The 17670-nt window shown below is 41.8% G+C and overlaps 1 protein-coding gene across 6 annotated transcripts in view; it reads left to right on the top strand.

The window, feature by feature from the left end:
• The window catches only part of smap1 (small ArfGAP 1), a 355453-nt gene that overhangs the window by 213224 nt on the left and 124559 nt on the right, over positions 1-17670 (top strand). For 5 of the 6 annotated variants that reach the window (XM_068020121.1, XM_068020123.1, XM_068020120.1 and 2 more), the window contains one exon: positions 14278-14350. In XM_068020121.1, coding sequence (XP_067876222.1) covers positions 14278-14350 — 73 coding nt within the window. The remainder of the gene's footprint in view (positions 1-14277; positions 14351-17670) is intronic. The other variant, XM_068020119.1, reaches the window with a different exon arrangement.

The raw sequence follows: 17670 nt of genomic DNA, 5'->3' as shown, positions 1-17670 counted from the left end.
GTGTCTTAACTGGTATTGGACTACTTGCTTTACATGAAAGAGACATAGAATTGAGAATTATACAAAAAAGGTATGTTTCCTGCTTTCTTATGTATCCGTTTTTATTAATGACATGTAATTTCCAAGATATTCCAGGTAGAACATAAAATGTACATTAGCTTGTCAAGTCAGAGGCGATGTGTTTCATGACAGCTTCTCTTTCTGCTTCAGTGAATACCATTCTATGATTCATTACTGTTCGCACACAAACCAATATTTGCTACGTGGACTAGTCCAAACATGAGCAACTTTCTAATTGCATACAAAGAATATAATGTGGATGCAATTTTAACAAGTTACAGAAACAATATTCAGGTAATATTTGCATCAACTTTACCATAGACAGCCTTGTATTTAAATAGGTAGATTCTCATGTATTCTAAGCAATTACCATGAAACATGTACAGATGGATACTCAAAAAAAAAATAGACACTTATTTATAGTCTCAAGTAGCTTGCATTGTGACAGACACAGGCTGCACTTCAAAACCACTAACGCTTGCAGATTACAACCTACGGATAGCCTTCAATGCACTGTCTGTTTACAACTTAAAATACAGGACATGCAGGACCACACAAAACAACAGCAGGTGAAGGAAGCTGTTTTCATCAAATGGGACACGCTTTACCGAGCATCCATGGTGGCAGAGAAACTGCTGTATCTCTGGGATTGAGCAGTTTCTCTGTATCGGGTAACAAGACATCTTACTTCACTAGTAAATCAAGTGCTGTTGAGTTGCTAACAGTCTCGTACCCACACCCCAGCTCTTCTAATATTGGGAGCTGCAGCACACGGAAGGAAGGGGTCCTGGGGAGGGGTTTGCAAACCCAATTTGGCTGTGCTGTGCCAGCCACTCTGATCCTACAGTCTGCCAGTGTAGCAGATATTAGGATCAGGACATCCCTCCCTTGATGGAAAAGGACCCTGAGATGGTGATGAACTGGGAAGCCCAGTGAACAGATAATGAACTGAAATTACATCCCACTGACAGGGCTTCAGAATTAGACTTGATCCTTGGGGGTTTAAACTTGGGGGTTTAAAAAAAACTCACTGCAGGAGATATAGACAATCCCAGCATATTTGGCTGAACAGTTTACTGTACATACATTGCCTATTTTGGAAACTAAATAAATCCTGATGCTAGTCCCTTATATATCCTCAATGTACAGGTTTCACTGTAATATATTGAATTCTGGTTTTGTGCAGTGATTTCATTTTTGTTGAAACTACTTTAACATTTTAAAAGTGGATAATGTGAATTATTGCAAATGTGTGGACTCTAATGTGAGTTTAAAATGATGCACAGATGACGACTATTTTGAACTGCTAATGGTCAGCAAGTAAAAACCTGGGAAAAGATCTTTCCCCGTTGTGTTGATCTGGTAATGTAAATGGTGTGACACTCTCGAGGCAAATATGTACCTCAGTTGCTATCGAATACTATGAGTAGTTGAATGTTAGCTGCTTAATTTTTGAACATCATATTATTAAGCTTGTCTTTGCATCTACAAACATCATGAAGCATCCTCTGTTGTTGATCAGGTAGTATTAAAAATGTTACTGATAAAGAAGTAAGTTAGGAAGTTGATCAGTTTCTGCAGTTCTGTTCAGTCTATAATCAGAGGAAATCTTAAGTGGGCATGCAGCTTGCTTTACATAAACAATTTAATTTGTTAATTCCAGGCCACGAGGATGCCTAAACACAACCTGTTGAATTCATCTTAACAATAATGAGAATTTTATATTCTAAACCTCAAGGTGATATTTTTTAAGGTGAAGTTATCGAGATGGAGAGGTCATAATGCTTGGTTTGTGTTGGACCAGCTGTATTTGCCAAGTCATTTTGTGCTTCATCTGTCTATTTATCAATATTATGACTGCTTTAGTCTGCAAAAAAAGTCTAGTCTTTAATATTCCACCAGTTCAGAAAGAATAGCAGTGTAGTGTGAGATTGTTATTTCTAGTAAGCAGATTAAGCAGGAGCAAAGAGGGGATGCATGCTCTGATTTTCCTTCATAGTATTATTCAATTTGTATAGTACGAAATATCGTCGCTGGGTCAAAATATTGGAATGCAGTATCTGTCAGCATTGTTGGTGTATCTTCACCATATAGATTGCAGTAGCTCAAGAAAGTGAACTACCACCACTTTCTTAAGGGTAACTAGGGATCGGCAATCAATGATGACCTTGTTAGGGACTTATATTTCCTAAGAATGAATAAGAATAGATAAAGTGTTTGGAGAATGAAGTAGAGTGGATGGATTAGGCGAACACTCAAACACCTTTGACCACCGATCCATCAGGCAGTGGTCTGCACGGAATGTCCTCAAGGCCCTACGGGAAAAGGAGACGGTGGATCCTGTCGGATGGTTCCCCGAGCAGACTGCCAAAGTCATCTGGCGGAATGCCTCATTACCAGAACTTTCAAACAAGCACCAAGATGTAGCTTGGCTGGTGGTGAGAGGAGCCCTCCCCGTCAGATCCTTCCTGCATGCCCGAAGTCTCGCCCCCTCCACAAAATGCCCCTGCGGTGGCTGTGGTGGGGAAGAGACGGTTGCCCACCTCCTCCTGGAACGTGTCTTTGCAAAGCAGGTGTGGAAAGAGATGCAGTGGTTTTTGTCGAGGTTCATCCCAAGCAACTCTAACACAGGAGTCTGTGCTCTACGGGCTGTTCCCAGGGACACACATCGAGACAAACATCAACTGCTGCTGGAGGACTATCAATTCAGTGAAAGACGCCCTTTGGTCTGCCCGAAACTTGCTGGTCTTCCAGCGCAAAAGAGTTGTCCGCCACCGAATGTTGCAGACTGGCACATTCCAGGACGACGTGCTGAGGGACGCTTGGGGCAGCCGCAGCAAAGGCTCAATGGGGAAAGACCACAGTGTAAGGTCCCCCCACCAAGCTGAACGGAGGGGCTGGATCCATGGGAAACCCTTCGAACTATATCGGGAAAATTTTCATTTGATGTAAAATGTAAAAATGTAATTGGCATGACAAATGTGAAATGGAAGGGTTGTGAGGCAACTCATGATTGTAATGAAGCAAACGGACCTCCTTTGCACTGTTTGTATTTTTTGACTTGGTGCTATTTGAAACTGGTAATTTTTACAGATTTATATGAATAAAGTATATTTTGGAAATTAAAAAAAAAACTCAAACAGTGGCATGGCTGGGTAATTGGGAGCAGCACCAAGGAGTTAGGGGGTTGACCATGAAGGTGAAAAATAATTTTCTTAATATGGGGCATTGGATAATCTTGAGGACTTTTGTTTTGCAACAGAATTTGTGAATGACATGTTGCTTTGTGAGTGACCGGATAAAGGATGTAATGGAGTAAGTAGATAAAAAGGTACTAGGATAGGAGCAGTAATGGCGAGAAGGCATGGTTCATGTAGAAACCTGTAATATATGGAAAAGTAGAATGGAAATGTGAGTTTTAGGTTAAGTACCGCGTTACAGAACAAAACTTTAAGGGTAGTTATCCCTAGATTATTCCCATTCTCACATACGGAGCCTGGGAGAAAGAAGTCAACAGCAACAGGCTGTGTGTGTGTGTGTGTGTGTGTGTGTGTGTAATCACCAATGACAAAATAAAATGTCCCAAGGTGATTTACAGGAGCATTATAATACGGAGCATGACACTGAGCTGCAAAAGATTAGGTCAGATGACCAAAAGCCTGGTCAAACACGTAGGGTCTTGAAGGAAGAAAGTGGGGCAGAGAGGTGTAGGGAGCGTATTCCAGAGCTTGGAGCCTCAGCAGCTGAAGGTGTGGCCACCAATGGTGGAGCAATTAAAATCAGAGATGACTAGAGGCAAGAATTAAAGGAACGCTGATATCTGGAGGGTTGTGGGGCTAGAGGAGATGACAGCAATAGGGAGGGATGTGGCCACGGCAGAATTTCAAAACAGAGATGAGAATTTAAAAATCAGGACCTTGCTTGACCCGGAGTCAGTGTAGGTCAGTGAGCACGGGGGTGATAAGGGTCCGGAACTTGGTGCGAGTTCAAACATGGGCAGCAAAGTTTTGGATAACCTCAAGTATATGGAGAATAGAATGTGAGAGACCAGCCAGGAGTGCTTTGGAATAGTCAAGACTAGAGGTAACAAAGGCATGAATGAGGGTTTTAGCAGCACATGAGCTGAGACAGGGCTAAGTCAGACAATGTCACAGAGGTAGAAATAGGCAGTCTTCGTGATGGCATGAATACGAGATCAGAAGCTCATCTCAGGGTCAAATGTAACACCAAAGTTGTGAATAGACTGGCTTAATCTCAGACTGTTGCCAAATATATTGTTAAATATGTCAATAGCTTGAGAGATGGTGTAGAAGGGAGGATTTCAGATTCCAAGGAAATTAGCTAAAATTCAGCATCAAGAGGCAGCTGTTTAGATGGGGCAGGTTTTACCTGAACTGCACTGGTACCAGTATCACTCCACAGAGGGTAGAAAGGGCAGTCAAAGAATACGTAAAATAGTAACAGGAGGATGATAAATGGAGCAGACTGAAAAGGAGGAAAAATGAATGCTGGAACTAAAAACCTGATACAGAACAAAGGAAGGGATAAAAGCTTGAAATGATGCAACCACAGGGAAGTAGTGACAGAATTTAGTAAAAACAGGTAGACTAAGGCACGGAGGTAACAGATGGCTCAAAAAGGCTGCATGAAAATACTCGAGGTCTTTGAGAATGAAATTGAGGCTCTAGAGGTTCGTGAAAGCAAGAGAAACTTGTGCAGATGCTGTAGATGTTGCTATGTAAGGATGCACATCAACAAATTCACACACATCTAAATTGTTACCGGAGGGGTGCAGCTGCTTTAAAGAGCAACATATCTGAGATAAAGAACTTTAGACTGGGCGAAGGGCGAAGATGCCAAAAAGCTAACTACTGGGAAGTAGTACAAGACAGACCCCACAGCAAGAAGAATTGGAACTTGTACTCGAATATAATAGTTACAAATGACTTCAATTTGTGAGGGATAATGAGAGTAAAAGGAGATGTTTTTCTAGATATGATGCTGGACGGCGACATGGCTCATTTGGTTCAGGAATCCTGATGGTAGACAATACAGTAGCATTCGGGGGCTGATAGAGGGGGTTACAGGTCAATAAACCCCTAGAAAGCAATCGTAACATGGTTGAGAGGAAGCAAAGAAACTACAGATGCTGGGTGTCTAATCAAAAACTGAAAATGCCAGAATCCGTATCTGTGGAGAGAACAGACGAATCAATGTTTCAGGTATTTTCCATTCTCTCCCCTCATACCTAAGTAATTGGCTTTAAGTTTAAAATTTGCATTTGGGACTGGAGTATGTCGTTTTCAAACTTAATGTGGAATTCAATTATGTTGCAATCACTTTTTCCCAGAGGATCTTTTACTATGGGATTACCAATTAACCCTGCCTCATTGCACAATACTGGATCTAAGAAAGCTTTTCCCTGGTTGGTTGAATGATGTATTGTTATGAAAGCATTTGACAAACTCATCTTCCACACCACCTTTGCCAATTTGGTCCAGTCTGTATGAAGATTAAAGTTCCCCTTTGATTATTACGTTGCCTTTATTACAAGCACCAGTAATTTCTTGCTTAATGCTCTGTCCAGTGGTAACTATTGTTCGGGGGCCTATAAACTAAAGTGGTGTCTTCTGACCCTTGTTATTCCTAATCTCCACCCATATGGATTCTACTTCCTGATCTTCTGAGCCGAGATCCTTTCTCACTATTGTCCTTGTGTCATCCTTTACTATCAGGGCTATTCCTCCTTTTCCATTCTGTCTGTCTTTTCAAAATATTCTACCTGGGAATATTTCCCACTCCTGGTCACCTTGTAACCATGTCTCTGTAATGACGGTTAGATCTAAACCATTTATCTCCCTCTCTGCTGCTAGTTCATCTGTTTTATTGTGGATGCTTCACACATTCAGATAAAGGGTCTTTTAGTTTTACTTTTACTATTCTTTGTGTGGACCTTATTTGCTGATGCGCTATTACTGTTAAACACTGCCCCTTCCAGCCCCACTCTGCTTGTCCTTTTACACTTATTGCCACGCAGTTCTATTGTCCTGACTTTTCTCTTTGGATTTCTAAATTTACCTTTGCGCGTACCTTCCCCTACCCACACCCTTCACCCCCACTCTCGTTAGTTTAAAGCCCTATCCATGGCCCTAGTTATATGATTCACCAGGGCACTGATCCCAGCCAGGTTTAAGTGGAGCACTTGCCATCGGAACAGCTCTGTCCTGAATACTGGTGCCAGTGCCCCATGAATCAAAACCCCTTCTTCGCACACTACTCTTTGAGCCACATGTTTATTTCTCTAGGCTAGGGAAGTTATGGACAGGATGCTAATGGATAGAGAAGACGTACTAAAAAGATTAGCATTACTGAAAGTTGCTAAGTCACCTGGTTCAGATGGAATACATCCTGAGTTGCTGAAAGAAGCACAGGTAGAAATAGCAGAGACATTGGTCACAATCTTTCAATGTTAATTAGATACAGGAGTTTTGCCGGAGGACTGGAGGGATGCTAATGTTATACCACTATTCAAGAAAGGGGACATGGATAAACCAGGAAACCTAACATCGGTGATGGGGAAGTTATTGGAAACCATTATCTGGGACAAAATATACTTTCATCTGGGAATGCATAGATTTGTTAAAGGTAAATCATGTCTGACAAGCTTGAATTCTTTGAGGTAACAGAAAGTTGATCAGGTTAGTTCAGTAAATGTTGCATATGTGGACTTGCCACACAGGACGCTTACCAAGAAGATGGAAGCCCATGGTATTGAGGGGAAAGTGGTCATACAGATACAAATTTGGCTTCGTGACCAGAAGCAAAGGGTGATGGGGATGAACCTTGTTGAGACTGCGAGATGGTTTGCAGTGATGTTCCCAAAGGATCAGTTTTGGATCAATGGCTCTTTTCAATTTTTATTAACGAACTAGACTCAGATTTAGGGAGCAGCATTATAAAGTTTGCAGATAATATAAAACTTGACAAGGTAGTAGATAATGATGAGGATAGTTATAGGCTTTCGAATGGTGAAGTGGGCAGAAGCAGAGCAGATGGAGTTCAACATGAAGTTCAATGTATGAAGTGGCTGCTGGAAGAGCCAGTGTCAGCTTCTATCAAGGCAGTGTGGGTGTGGCTGTAATGCATTCAGCAGCCAAATAGCCGTCTTACATTCACTACGATTGCTTCCAGTTGAATTAGGCCCCCGAACAATTATTGAATGAGGTACTGGAGAGCAGTGATTTCCTGTGAAACCTGCTCGAGGAACAAATCATGGGAACATAGGAATATTTCACCCCTCGAGCTTGTTCCGCCATTCAATGAGATGATCTGCAACCTAACTCCATATCCCTTAATACCTTTGGATAACAAAAATCTATCCATTTCAGTTTTAAAATTAATGTCTGACCCAGCATCATCTGCCATTTGTGGAAGTGTGTTCCAAACTTTTCCTGTCCTTTGTGTAGAAGTGTTTCCTAATTTTACTCCTGAAAGGTCTGGCTCTAATTTTTAGACTGTGCTCCCTAGTCCTAGAGTCCCCAACCAGAGTGAATAGTTTCTCTCTATCTGCCCAACCTGTTTCCTTTAATACCTTGAAAATTTTGATCAAATCACCCCTTAACCTTCTAAATTCCAGGCAATGCAACCCTAGTTTGTGTGATCTCTTGCAATTTAAGCCTTGGAGTCCAGGTATCATTCTGATAAAGCTCTGCTGCACTCCCTCCAAGCCCAATATTTCTTTTCATAGGTGTGATGCCCAAAGCTGCTAACAGTACTCCAGGTTTTGAACCAGGACATTATATAGTTGTACCATAACTGTGGAAAGAGTTTCTTCCAATTTATTCTATCAAAACTCATCATAATTCTAAACACCTCGTCAGGCAACGCCCCCCCCCCCCAAACCTGCCAAGACTGAGGCGCACATTATTTTGCCACATGAACATTAAAACTTAAAATTGCAAGCCCCTGACTGGAAAGACATTTGCATAGTAACAAATAGTGTTGAAACAAAGGAACCAGTCCCTGCCCCAATACACAGAAGAGACCTGGTCAAACCAGTCGGTCACATGACCACTTGCTGGCCAACTAGGGTAGTTTAAAACTGGAAAAACAAAATTTGAAATTAGAAAGCCGTGTGCTCCTGAAACTGAAGCAGAACCTCTCCAATTCTGCCTGCTTCCATCTCTTTCCCAAAGAACTGAATCTTGTGAAAACACGTGACCCTCAACGAGAGAAAAGTCTCCTACGTGAACAAGGTTTAAGAAAAACACTGGGCCCCGACGAACAGCAAGACTACCAATAATCAAGTGAGCTCGAAGCACCGTAAACACAAAACTCTTCTGATATTGCCTTAGACCCCCCTCTACTATATTTTCCACTCCTTTTCAGTCCCTATTTGCATGTGTATATCGCATGTTTCCATCTTCGCTGTCTCCGGAGAATCCTTGGCATCAGGTGGCAGGACAGTATCTCCAACACAGAAGTCCTCGAGGCGGCCAACATCCGCAGCTTATACACCCTACTGAGTCAGCGGCGCTTGAGATGGCTTGGCCATGTAAGCCACATGGAAGATGGCAGGATCTCCAAGGACACATTGTACAGCGAGCTCGCCACTGGTATTAGACCCAACAGCCGTCCATGTCTCTGCTTTAAAGGCGTCTGCAAACGCGACATGAAGTCCTGTGACATTGATCACAAGTCGTGGGAGTCAGTTGTCAGCGATCGCCAGAGCTGGTGGGCAGCCATAAAGGCGGGGCTAAAGTGTGGCGCGTCTAAGAGCATTAGCAGTTGGCAGGAAAAAAGACAGAAGCGCAAGGGGAGAGCCAACTGCAAAACAGCCCTGACAACAAATTTATCTGCAGCACCTGTGGAAGAGTCTGTCACTCTAGTATTGGCCTTTGTAGCCACTTCAGGCGCTGCTCCACAAACCACTGACCACCTACAGGTGCTTACCCATTGTCTCCAGAGACAAGGAGGCCAGAGAAGAAGAAAATCACATGTGCATGCTAGGATGGGTGCGTCCTTTATCTGTAGGCATCAACCGTATTAGAGTTTAAGTTTAAAGTTTAATAAATTTTATTTTTCTTTAAACCTGAGAGAACCTGGTGTGTTGGTTTCTTTGCCTTATAATTGGAATGCTGTGAACAAAGATTCACAAAGGGTGAGTTCAAGACACTCTGTGTTTAAAGTAAACCCTGTTATAATAAGACCAGGTGAAGATAGTAACAGACCACTAGACACCTTTATCACCTGGTTGTAACAACCTCTGTATATTTGTTCATACATTAAATCTTCTCTTAGCTGTCTGTGTTTTAAGGAGAAGAATCCTAGCTTCTCTAACCTCTCCACATAGCTGAAGTCCCTCATCCTTCCTACTCAGCTGGTCAGTCATGTCTGCACCCTCTCCAAGGCCTTGACATGTTTCCTAAAGTGTGATGCTTGGAACTGACTATAATGCTCCACCTGAGCCCTAACCAGTGATTTATAAAGGTTTAGCATAACTTCCGTGGTTCATTTTACTCTGTAGTATAAGGATGTAAAGGGTTAATACCGAAGGCAACGAGAGACCCCTCCCACAGTAGGAGCGATGATGTAACAGTCACATGAGATAGGCTGGAAAAGGAGGTATAGCAGCATGAAGGATGCTTGATTAGGTGACTTGCTGAGAGTGTATATAGTAACTGTAAATAATAGAGTTGTTACTTAACCTTTATTGGGATCTAAGACTTTCTGTAGAATTCCCTACAATGCTACTAATACAAATCCAACAACGTAACACTCTCTTCCTCTGTTTATAAATCCAAGGACCTGTATGTTTAACGGTCTTCTCAACTTGTCCAGTCACCTTCAGGGATTTGTGCGTATAAACTCCAGGTCTCTGTACACTGTGTTTAAATTGTACCATTCAGTTCATACTGCCTCTCCGTTTTCCTCTCATGAGGGAATCTAGAACTACGGATATAGTCTCAGAATAAAGGTTTACCCATTTGAGATGAGGAGGAATTTCTTCTGAGGGTCATGAATCTCTGGAATTCTCTACCCCAGAGAACTGTGGAGGCTGAGTCATTGAGTATATTCATGGCTGAGATAGACCGATTCTTGAACTACAGGGGAGTCCAGAGTTATAGGGAATAGGCCAGAAAGTGGAGTTGAGGGGATGATCAGATCAGACATATCTTATCGAATGGTGAGCAGGCTTGAAGGGCCATTTGGCCGTTTCCTGCTCCTATCTCTTATGTTCCTTCCAGAATGCATCACTTCACGCTTCTGTCTTCAATTTTATCTGCTATGTGTCTGCCCATTTCACCAATCTGCCTAAACCCTCCTGAAGTCTGCTATATCCTTCTGTTTGTTTATTGCATTGTCAATCACAAACTTTCAAGTGATTCCCCCCTACACCCAAGTCCAGGTCACTTACCATATATCAGAAAGAGCAGTGGACCCAGTTTCGACCCCTGGGCACACTTTTCTCCAGTCTGACTAGCAACGATTCACCACCATCTCTGCTTTGATTTTTGGCCAATTTCGTATTCATGCTGCCACTGTCCCTTTAATTCCATGGGTTTCAGTTTTGCTAGCAATCTATTATGTGGCACATTATCACATGCCTTCTGAAAGTCAGTATATACGCATCAACTGTACTACATTCAATAGTCTTTTGTTATTTCATCGAAGAATTCAAACAAGTTTGTCAGATATGATTTTCTTTTAACTCCATGTTGGCTGTGGTAGATTAACTTCTTCCAAGTGGCAGTTAATTTTGTTCCAGTTTATTGTCTCCAGCTGTTTCTGCACCACTGTTATTAGACTGACCTGTTTCATCCCTATGTCCTTTTTTTAAACAGGTGTTCTTTCACATCAAAATATTTGTATCAGCAAGTTGTACTCCTGGGAGGGGAAAAAATGATTTTATGAATTTAGGCAATACTGAATTCTGCTACATGATCCCAGTGTGTAAATCTGTCCAATCAACCCTTCTGTGCTTTTATGCACTGATATTCTCTGTATAGTTCTGTACCAAAACAGACTATATGCTGTCATCACATCACTGCTGATTATTATCAAAAATGGAGAAAAAATGGGATGGTATAGAGTTACTATCTGGATTTTTCCTCCACCGCAGTAAATGGTTTTGTATTCTAGGAAAAGGGTTGGGGTTATGAATGAAATACTGACAAACTTTATTTTTTTAATGAACTTGAACTTTCCTTTTTAAAATTGAGTTGGTGAATTTTTTCATGCACTGGGAATTTAAAGGTTCTTAGCTAGGAAAGGGTTTTGTTTAAGGTCAAAGGTGTTTCTATTTTTCCATTAATATTTGTACATAGGGAATTGCATTGCAACAACAGTTACAGGTTTATTCTTCAAGAAATCACTGACATATAAATATGGTTGAAACTTTTTTCAGTATATAAATATATGGTTTAAAACACAAAACGTTAATACAAGTTGGGCCTGGCTTTAGTAATCCACACATAATGAGTTTGTGGCTGCCCACCGGTTTATAGTATTATATCAAACCTCATGTTCTGGCTGCTAAGAAGATCACCTACTTACACCACTGCAACATCTCTGCCTATTTCCTCAAACCTACCACAGTCAAAGCCCCAATCCATATATTCAAACCTCTCTAGAGGGGCTTGCTGTAATCATCCAATCTACCCTGGATATGGTACCAGACGATTGGAGAGTGCCAAATATGACACCCTTATTCAAGAAAGGGTGTGAGGACAGACCTAGCAACTGCAGGCCAGTTAGTTTAACATCAGTGGTGGGTAAGGTATTAGAAACTATAATCGGGGAAAATATCAACAGGCACTTGGAGAGGTTCAATTTACAATCATAGAATTATAAAAAGTTTAAGGTACAGAAAGCGTCCATTTGGCCCATCGTGTCTGTGCTGGCTGAAAAACAATCCACCTATTCTAATCCCACCTTCCAGCATTGGTCCATTGCCCTGCAGATTACAGCACTTGAGGTGCATATCCAGACTCCTTTTGAATGAGTGGAGGGTTTCTGCCTCAACTACCCTTTCAGGCAGTGGGTTCCAGATCCCCGCCACCCTCTGGGTGAAAAGGTTTTTCATCATCTCCCGTCTAATTTTTCTACCAATCACTTTTTAAATCTATGCCCCCTCATCACTGACCTCTCTGCTAAGGTGAATAGTTAATTAAGGATAGCCAGCACAGATCATGCTTGACTAACCTGATTGAATTTTTTGATGAAGTAACAGAGAAGGTTGATGAAGGGAAAGCAATGGATGTTGATCTGGATTTTAAGAAAGATTTGATAAGTTGCCCCATAAAAGGCTGGTTAACAAAATTGAGGCTCATGGAATAGGAGGGTCAGTGTCCAATTGGGTAAAAAATTGGCTTCAGGACAAAAACAGTGAGTCATAGTAAATGTTTTTTCAGACTGGAGGATGGTAGACAGTGGTATTCCTCAAGGGTCAGTGCTGGCACCACTGCTTTTTTTGCTATATATAAATGAATTGGATCTTGGAATACAGAGTAGAATCTCAAAATTTGCCGATGACACTAAACTTGGAGGATGGCAAACAGGATGATATGAACTGCCTGCAACAGGACAGTAGAATGGGCAGAAAGGTGCCAGATGGAATTTAATACTGACAAGTGCGAGTTGATGCATTTTGGCAGAAGGCATAGGGAGAAGCAATATATACTTGCACAGTTCTAAAGAGTGTGCAGGGACAGAAGGATCTGGGGGTGCATATGCATCGAGCTTTTGAAGGTGGCAGGACATAATTGATAGAGTGGTTGTAAAGCATATCGGACCTTGGCCTTTACAAACAAGGCCATTGAGTACACAAGCAGGGAGGTTATGCTGAATCTTTATTAAGCTCTGATTCGGCCTCAACTGGAGTATTGTGTCCAGTTCTGATCACCACACTTTAGAATGTGAGGGCACTTGAGAGGGTGCAGAGGATTTACCAGACTGGTTCCAGGGAAGGAGGATTTTAGTTACAAGGTTAGGTTGGGAAAACTGGGATTGTTCTCCTTCGAGCAAAGGAGATTGAGGGGAGATTTAATAGAAATGTACAAGATTATGACAGGCTTCGATAAGTTAGACAAGGAAAAACTGTTCCCATTAACTAATGGTACAAGGACTAGGACACAGATTGAAGGTTTTGGGCAAGCGATGTGTGGGGAATATGAGGAAGAACTTTTTACGCAGTGGGTAGTAATGAACTGGAACTTGCTGCCCACCAGGGTGGTGGAAGTGGAGACATTCAGTGTGTTCAAGAGTAAATTGGATGGCCGTTTGAAGGAAATAGACTTGCAAGGCTACAGGAAATCGAGCAGGAAGTGGGACTGACTGCATAGCTTTGTGGTGTATCAGCATGGATTCGATGAGCCGAATGGCCTCCTAAGCCATAAATGCCTGACTCTACTTCTCTACCACTCTCCTCGCTGGTCTCCAAAGGACCACCCTCTATAAATTCCAACTTATCCAAAATGCCATCACCCTCGTCCTGTCCTTCACTAATAATGTAATGCTTACCCATTTCTTCAATCCTTGCCAACATACATTACCCAGTAGATTGATTTTCAAAACCTTTATGCCCGTCTACAGATCTTTCTATGGCCTCACCTCAACTTATCAGTGTGACCTCTCCAACCATTATACATACCCAAGCCTTTTATTTCTCTAACTGGTCTCCTCTCCAATCTAAGATTTCCTTTGCTCCACAGTTGTCAGAGCTTTATACTGTGGTGACCCAACTGTTTGGAACTCCTTCCCTAAATCACTGCACCTCAGTTGCTCTGTTCCTTACAGGGCTGATCAAAAGCATGGTCAGTTAGATGGACCTTTCACAATTTACCATGGTTTTGCTCATCTCTGCAAACATTTCCTCTTTGAGTGATGGCCCATTGCTACTCCCTTTAAGCACTTTAAAGATTTTTATCCCTATGTTACAGGTGCTGTACAAATGCAACTTTATTACATCAATATACTGTGCACCTTGCTGGTAGGTTGTAGATTTACTCGGACTGAGCAAGAAAAATTTGGGAACTGCTGTGTTAGTCAGAAAAGTGTTGAAAATAATGTGTCGTAGAACAAAGAAGGGATTACATATGCATATAAAGTAACCCGAATAAGAGAATGATCTTTGGCTACAAATGTTAATCTCAGTACAGCAGTTCTTTAAGATAATCGTAATGAGCGATATTAATTCATATCTGCTTTTAACGACAGAAGAAAGATCAATTTGACACCAGGACGAGCCCTCCGAAGGTGGCACAATCCACCATCGATCTATTGGGACTGGGTGAGTAATGAATGTCTAAGTGGATTTTATTTTATGCTTTTGCAATATATAACACTAGCTTTTACTGAAATGAAACTAACAATTATTCTTGGCATCAATAGTCATTGTTGGCTAAACCTGAATCGACACAGGCAGTGTTCAGAGAACCCATTATGCGGTAGTTCAGGTAGTAAGACACCCGTGCATGTCTCGCTCTGCAGCTCAGGAATATAAATAATGAGCTCCTAAGGGAAGGAACTTCCATCAGTGTTTTCTAAAGACATATTGTAAGTGACATTTCAACTTTTACAATACGAAGAATTTTAGGAAGCCTTCTATAATAGAGTTGTATTTTAGTACTGTATATGAAGTGCATATTTTGAATTTTGTCCAACAAAGCTACTAAGTATCATCACCTCATTCCATGACAATATGAAAGGCACAATTCAACATGGTGGCTCCTCATCAGACCCCTTTCCTATCCTGAGTGGCGTGAAACAGGGCTGTGTTCTCGCACCCACACTTTTTGGGATTTTCTTCTCCCTGCTGCTCTCATATGCGTTCAAGTCTTCAGAAGAAGGAATTTTCCTCCACACAAGATCAGGGGGCAGGTTGTTCAACCTTGTCCGTCTGAGAGCGAAGTCCAAAGTACGGAAAGTCCTCATCAGGGAATTCCTCTTTGCTGACGATGCTGCTTTAACATCTCACACTGAAGAGTGCCTGCAGAGTCTCATCGACAGGTTTGCGGCTGCCTGCAACGAATTTGACCTAACCATCAGCCTCAAGAAAACGAACATCATGGGGCAGGAGGTCAGAAATGCTCCATCCATCAATATTGGCGACCACGCTCTGGAAGTGGTTCAAGAGTTCACCTACCTAGGCTCAACTATCACCAGTAACCTGTCTCTAGATGCAGAAATCAACAAGCGCATGGGAAAGGCTTCCACTGCTATGTCCAGACTGGCCAAGAGAGTGTGGGAAAATGGTGCACTGACACAGAACACAAAAGTCCGAGTGTATCAAGCCTGTGTCCTCAGTACCTTGCTCTATGGCAGCGAGGCCTGGACAACATATGTCAGCCAAGAGCGACGTCTCAATTCATTCCATCTTCGCTGCCTCCGAAGAATACTTGGCATCAGGTGGCAGGACCGTATCTCCAACACAGAAGTCCTCGAGGCGGCCAACACCCCCAGCTTATACACACTACTGAGTCAGCGGCGCTTGAGATAGCTTGGCCATGTGAGCCGCATGGAAGATGGCAGGATCCCCAAAGACACATTGTACAGCGAGCTCGTCACTGGTATCCGACCCACCGGCCGTCCATGTCTCCGCTTTAAAGACGTCTGCAAACGCGACATGAAGTCCTGTGACATTGATCACAAGTCGTGTGAGTCAGTTACCAGCGTTCGCCAGAGCTGGCTGGCAGCCATAAAGGCGGGGCTAAAGTGTGGCGAGTGGAAGAGACTTAGCAGTTGGCAGGAAAAAAGACAGAAGCACAAGAGGAGAGCCAACTGTAACAGCCCCGACAAACAAATCTTTCTGCAGCACCTGTGGAAGAGCCTGTCACTCTAGAATTAGCCTTTATAGCCACTCCAGGCACTGCTCCACACACTACTGACCACCTCCAGGCGCGTATCCATTGTCTCTCGAGATAAGGAGGCCAAAGAAGATTTTGAATCTCCCTGCTGAAATAGATTGCTTTCAACAGATGTTGACGAAACAACTCGGCAATTTTTTTGACAAATTGTCTTATTTTTATCTGAATTACAATTTGGCTCCATGTGGTGAAAGTGCAAGTTCATTTTTATCTTGAATGCATATCTTTTTTTTTGCTGTCAGTTGTTTTGATTTTGAAATGGTTTGTTTTGCTGTCAATGAAAACCTATTTGGCTTTATTTATAAAATCTTCATTTTACCTCCTCTTGCTATTTCTTAAGCTGCACACATTGTCTATTGCAATGTTCTTAAAGCATCTGGATGTAAATGATCACGACAGTCAGTACACACACCAGTTCAATTTAAATCAAGTTAAGGATTCTTTTCTCCCAAATTAATGGAGCTTGGACAAAGTTGCTTATTCAATAGTCTGAAGAAAGAGATATTTCTCATATCAAAATTCTATAGCAAATGAGAAAATATTGATCAGTGATTGTCTTTAAACTTGGTAAATTGGATTATGGCAGAATCTATGAATTCTTTAGCATTGAAATTCTATGACTGCAAAATCAACTTCCAAAGTGAGGTCAAAACATATCCCCTTTGAAGATGTCTAGAGCTGCTCCTTCTCTATAGATTGGCTAAATCATCTAAAATTTGTTCTGAACTTTACATTTGCACTGTTAATTAACTAACAAGTTACAGAATTTTTATCGCACTTCATTTTGTAAAATTAAAAATTTTGCCTTGTATTTCACTTTCAGCGGAATCGTTTGTCTTTTCATTTGCAATTTTAACTTAATTTATTTGGTAAACCCTTTTTGAAATGAACTTTCTCTATCAAAGATTTTGTAAATGCAGCCAACACCTTGAATTTTTCTCCTTTTCAAAACCCCATAGGAGGATAACCTAACTTGATAAGTTCTGGAGAAACCCTGTGCTAAGCATGTGAACATTTCTCTGCATTTAGGTGGTGCTGCATGCTGTCCATTCCTTAGTTCCAGTTAGTGTAGGGGAAGTGCCGATTGCTTTTTCCCCCCCCTAGCTAAAGGTTCTTCATTGCTTATGTAAGAACTCTCTGCAAAGTTTGTGGGACGATACCTCCAGCCTTCCTTGGAGTGCATTAGATTAGACTGACTTCATGTATTTTGTTACTTAAACTGGCCAGGGCCGATCATTATCATCTCTTCAGGTTTTTCCTTGAATTTTTGGTGTTGATACCAATCAGTCTGGCTGTCCTGCAAACCTACAAAGAATTTCTGTAGTTCCTTTCGTGATCTCAGGACATCCCAAATGCTTTACAGCTAGTGATGTACTTTTCATGGGTAGTCAGTGTTTGAATGTAGGGAAGGGGTGGGGGGTGGGGGGATCTGGAGGTGTTGTTTGCCACAGAGATTGGAGACGAACTTGGAGTGGGAAGGGAAATTTCTAGTTGTTGTGGTTCACGTAGTTACTTAACGATATAGATAGGACTAAGAAAGAGGTTCTGCTCAGGCAGTATGATCATTTCGGGGCCAAATTAAAAAGCAGAGCCACAAAGATAATATCTGGATTACTACCTGAACCATGAGTGAATTGGAATAGTGTAAATAAGTTCAGAGAATTGAATGTATGGCTCAAAGATTGGTGTGGGAGAAATGGCTTTTGTTTCATGAGGAATTGGCACCAGTACTGGTCAAAAAGGG

This window comes from Heterodontus francisci, chromosome 3, assembly GCF_036365525.1.
Source record: "Heterodontus francisci isolate sHetFra1 chromosome 3, sHetFra1.hap1, whole genome shotgun sequence".
Lineage (NCBI taxonomy): Eukaryota > Metazoa > Chordata > Chondrichthyes > Heterodontiformes > Heterodontidae > Heterodontus > Heterodontus francisci.
The sequence above is the reverse complement of the archived record's forward strand: the minus strand, read 5'-3'. Positions and strand labels throughout refer to the sequence as shown.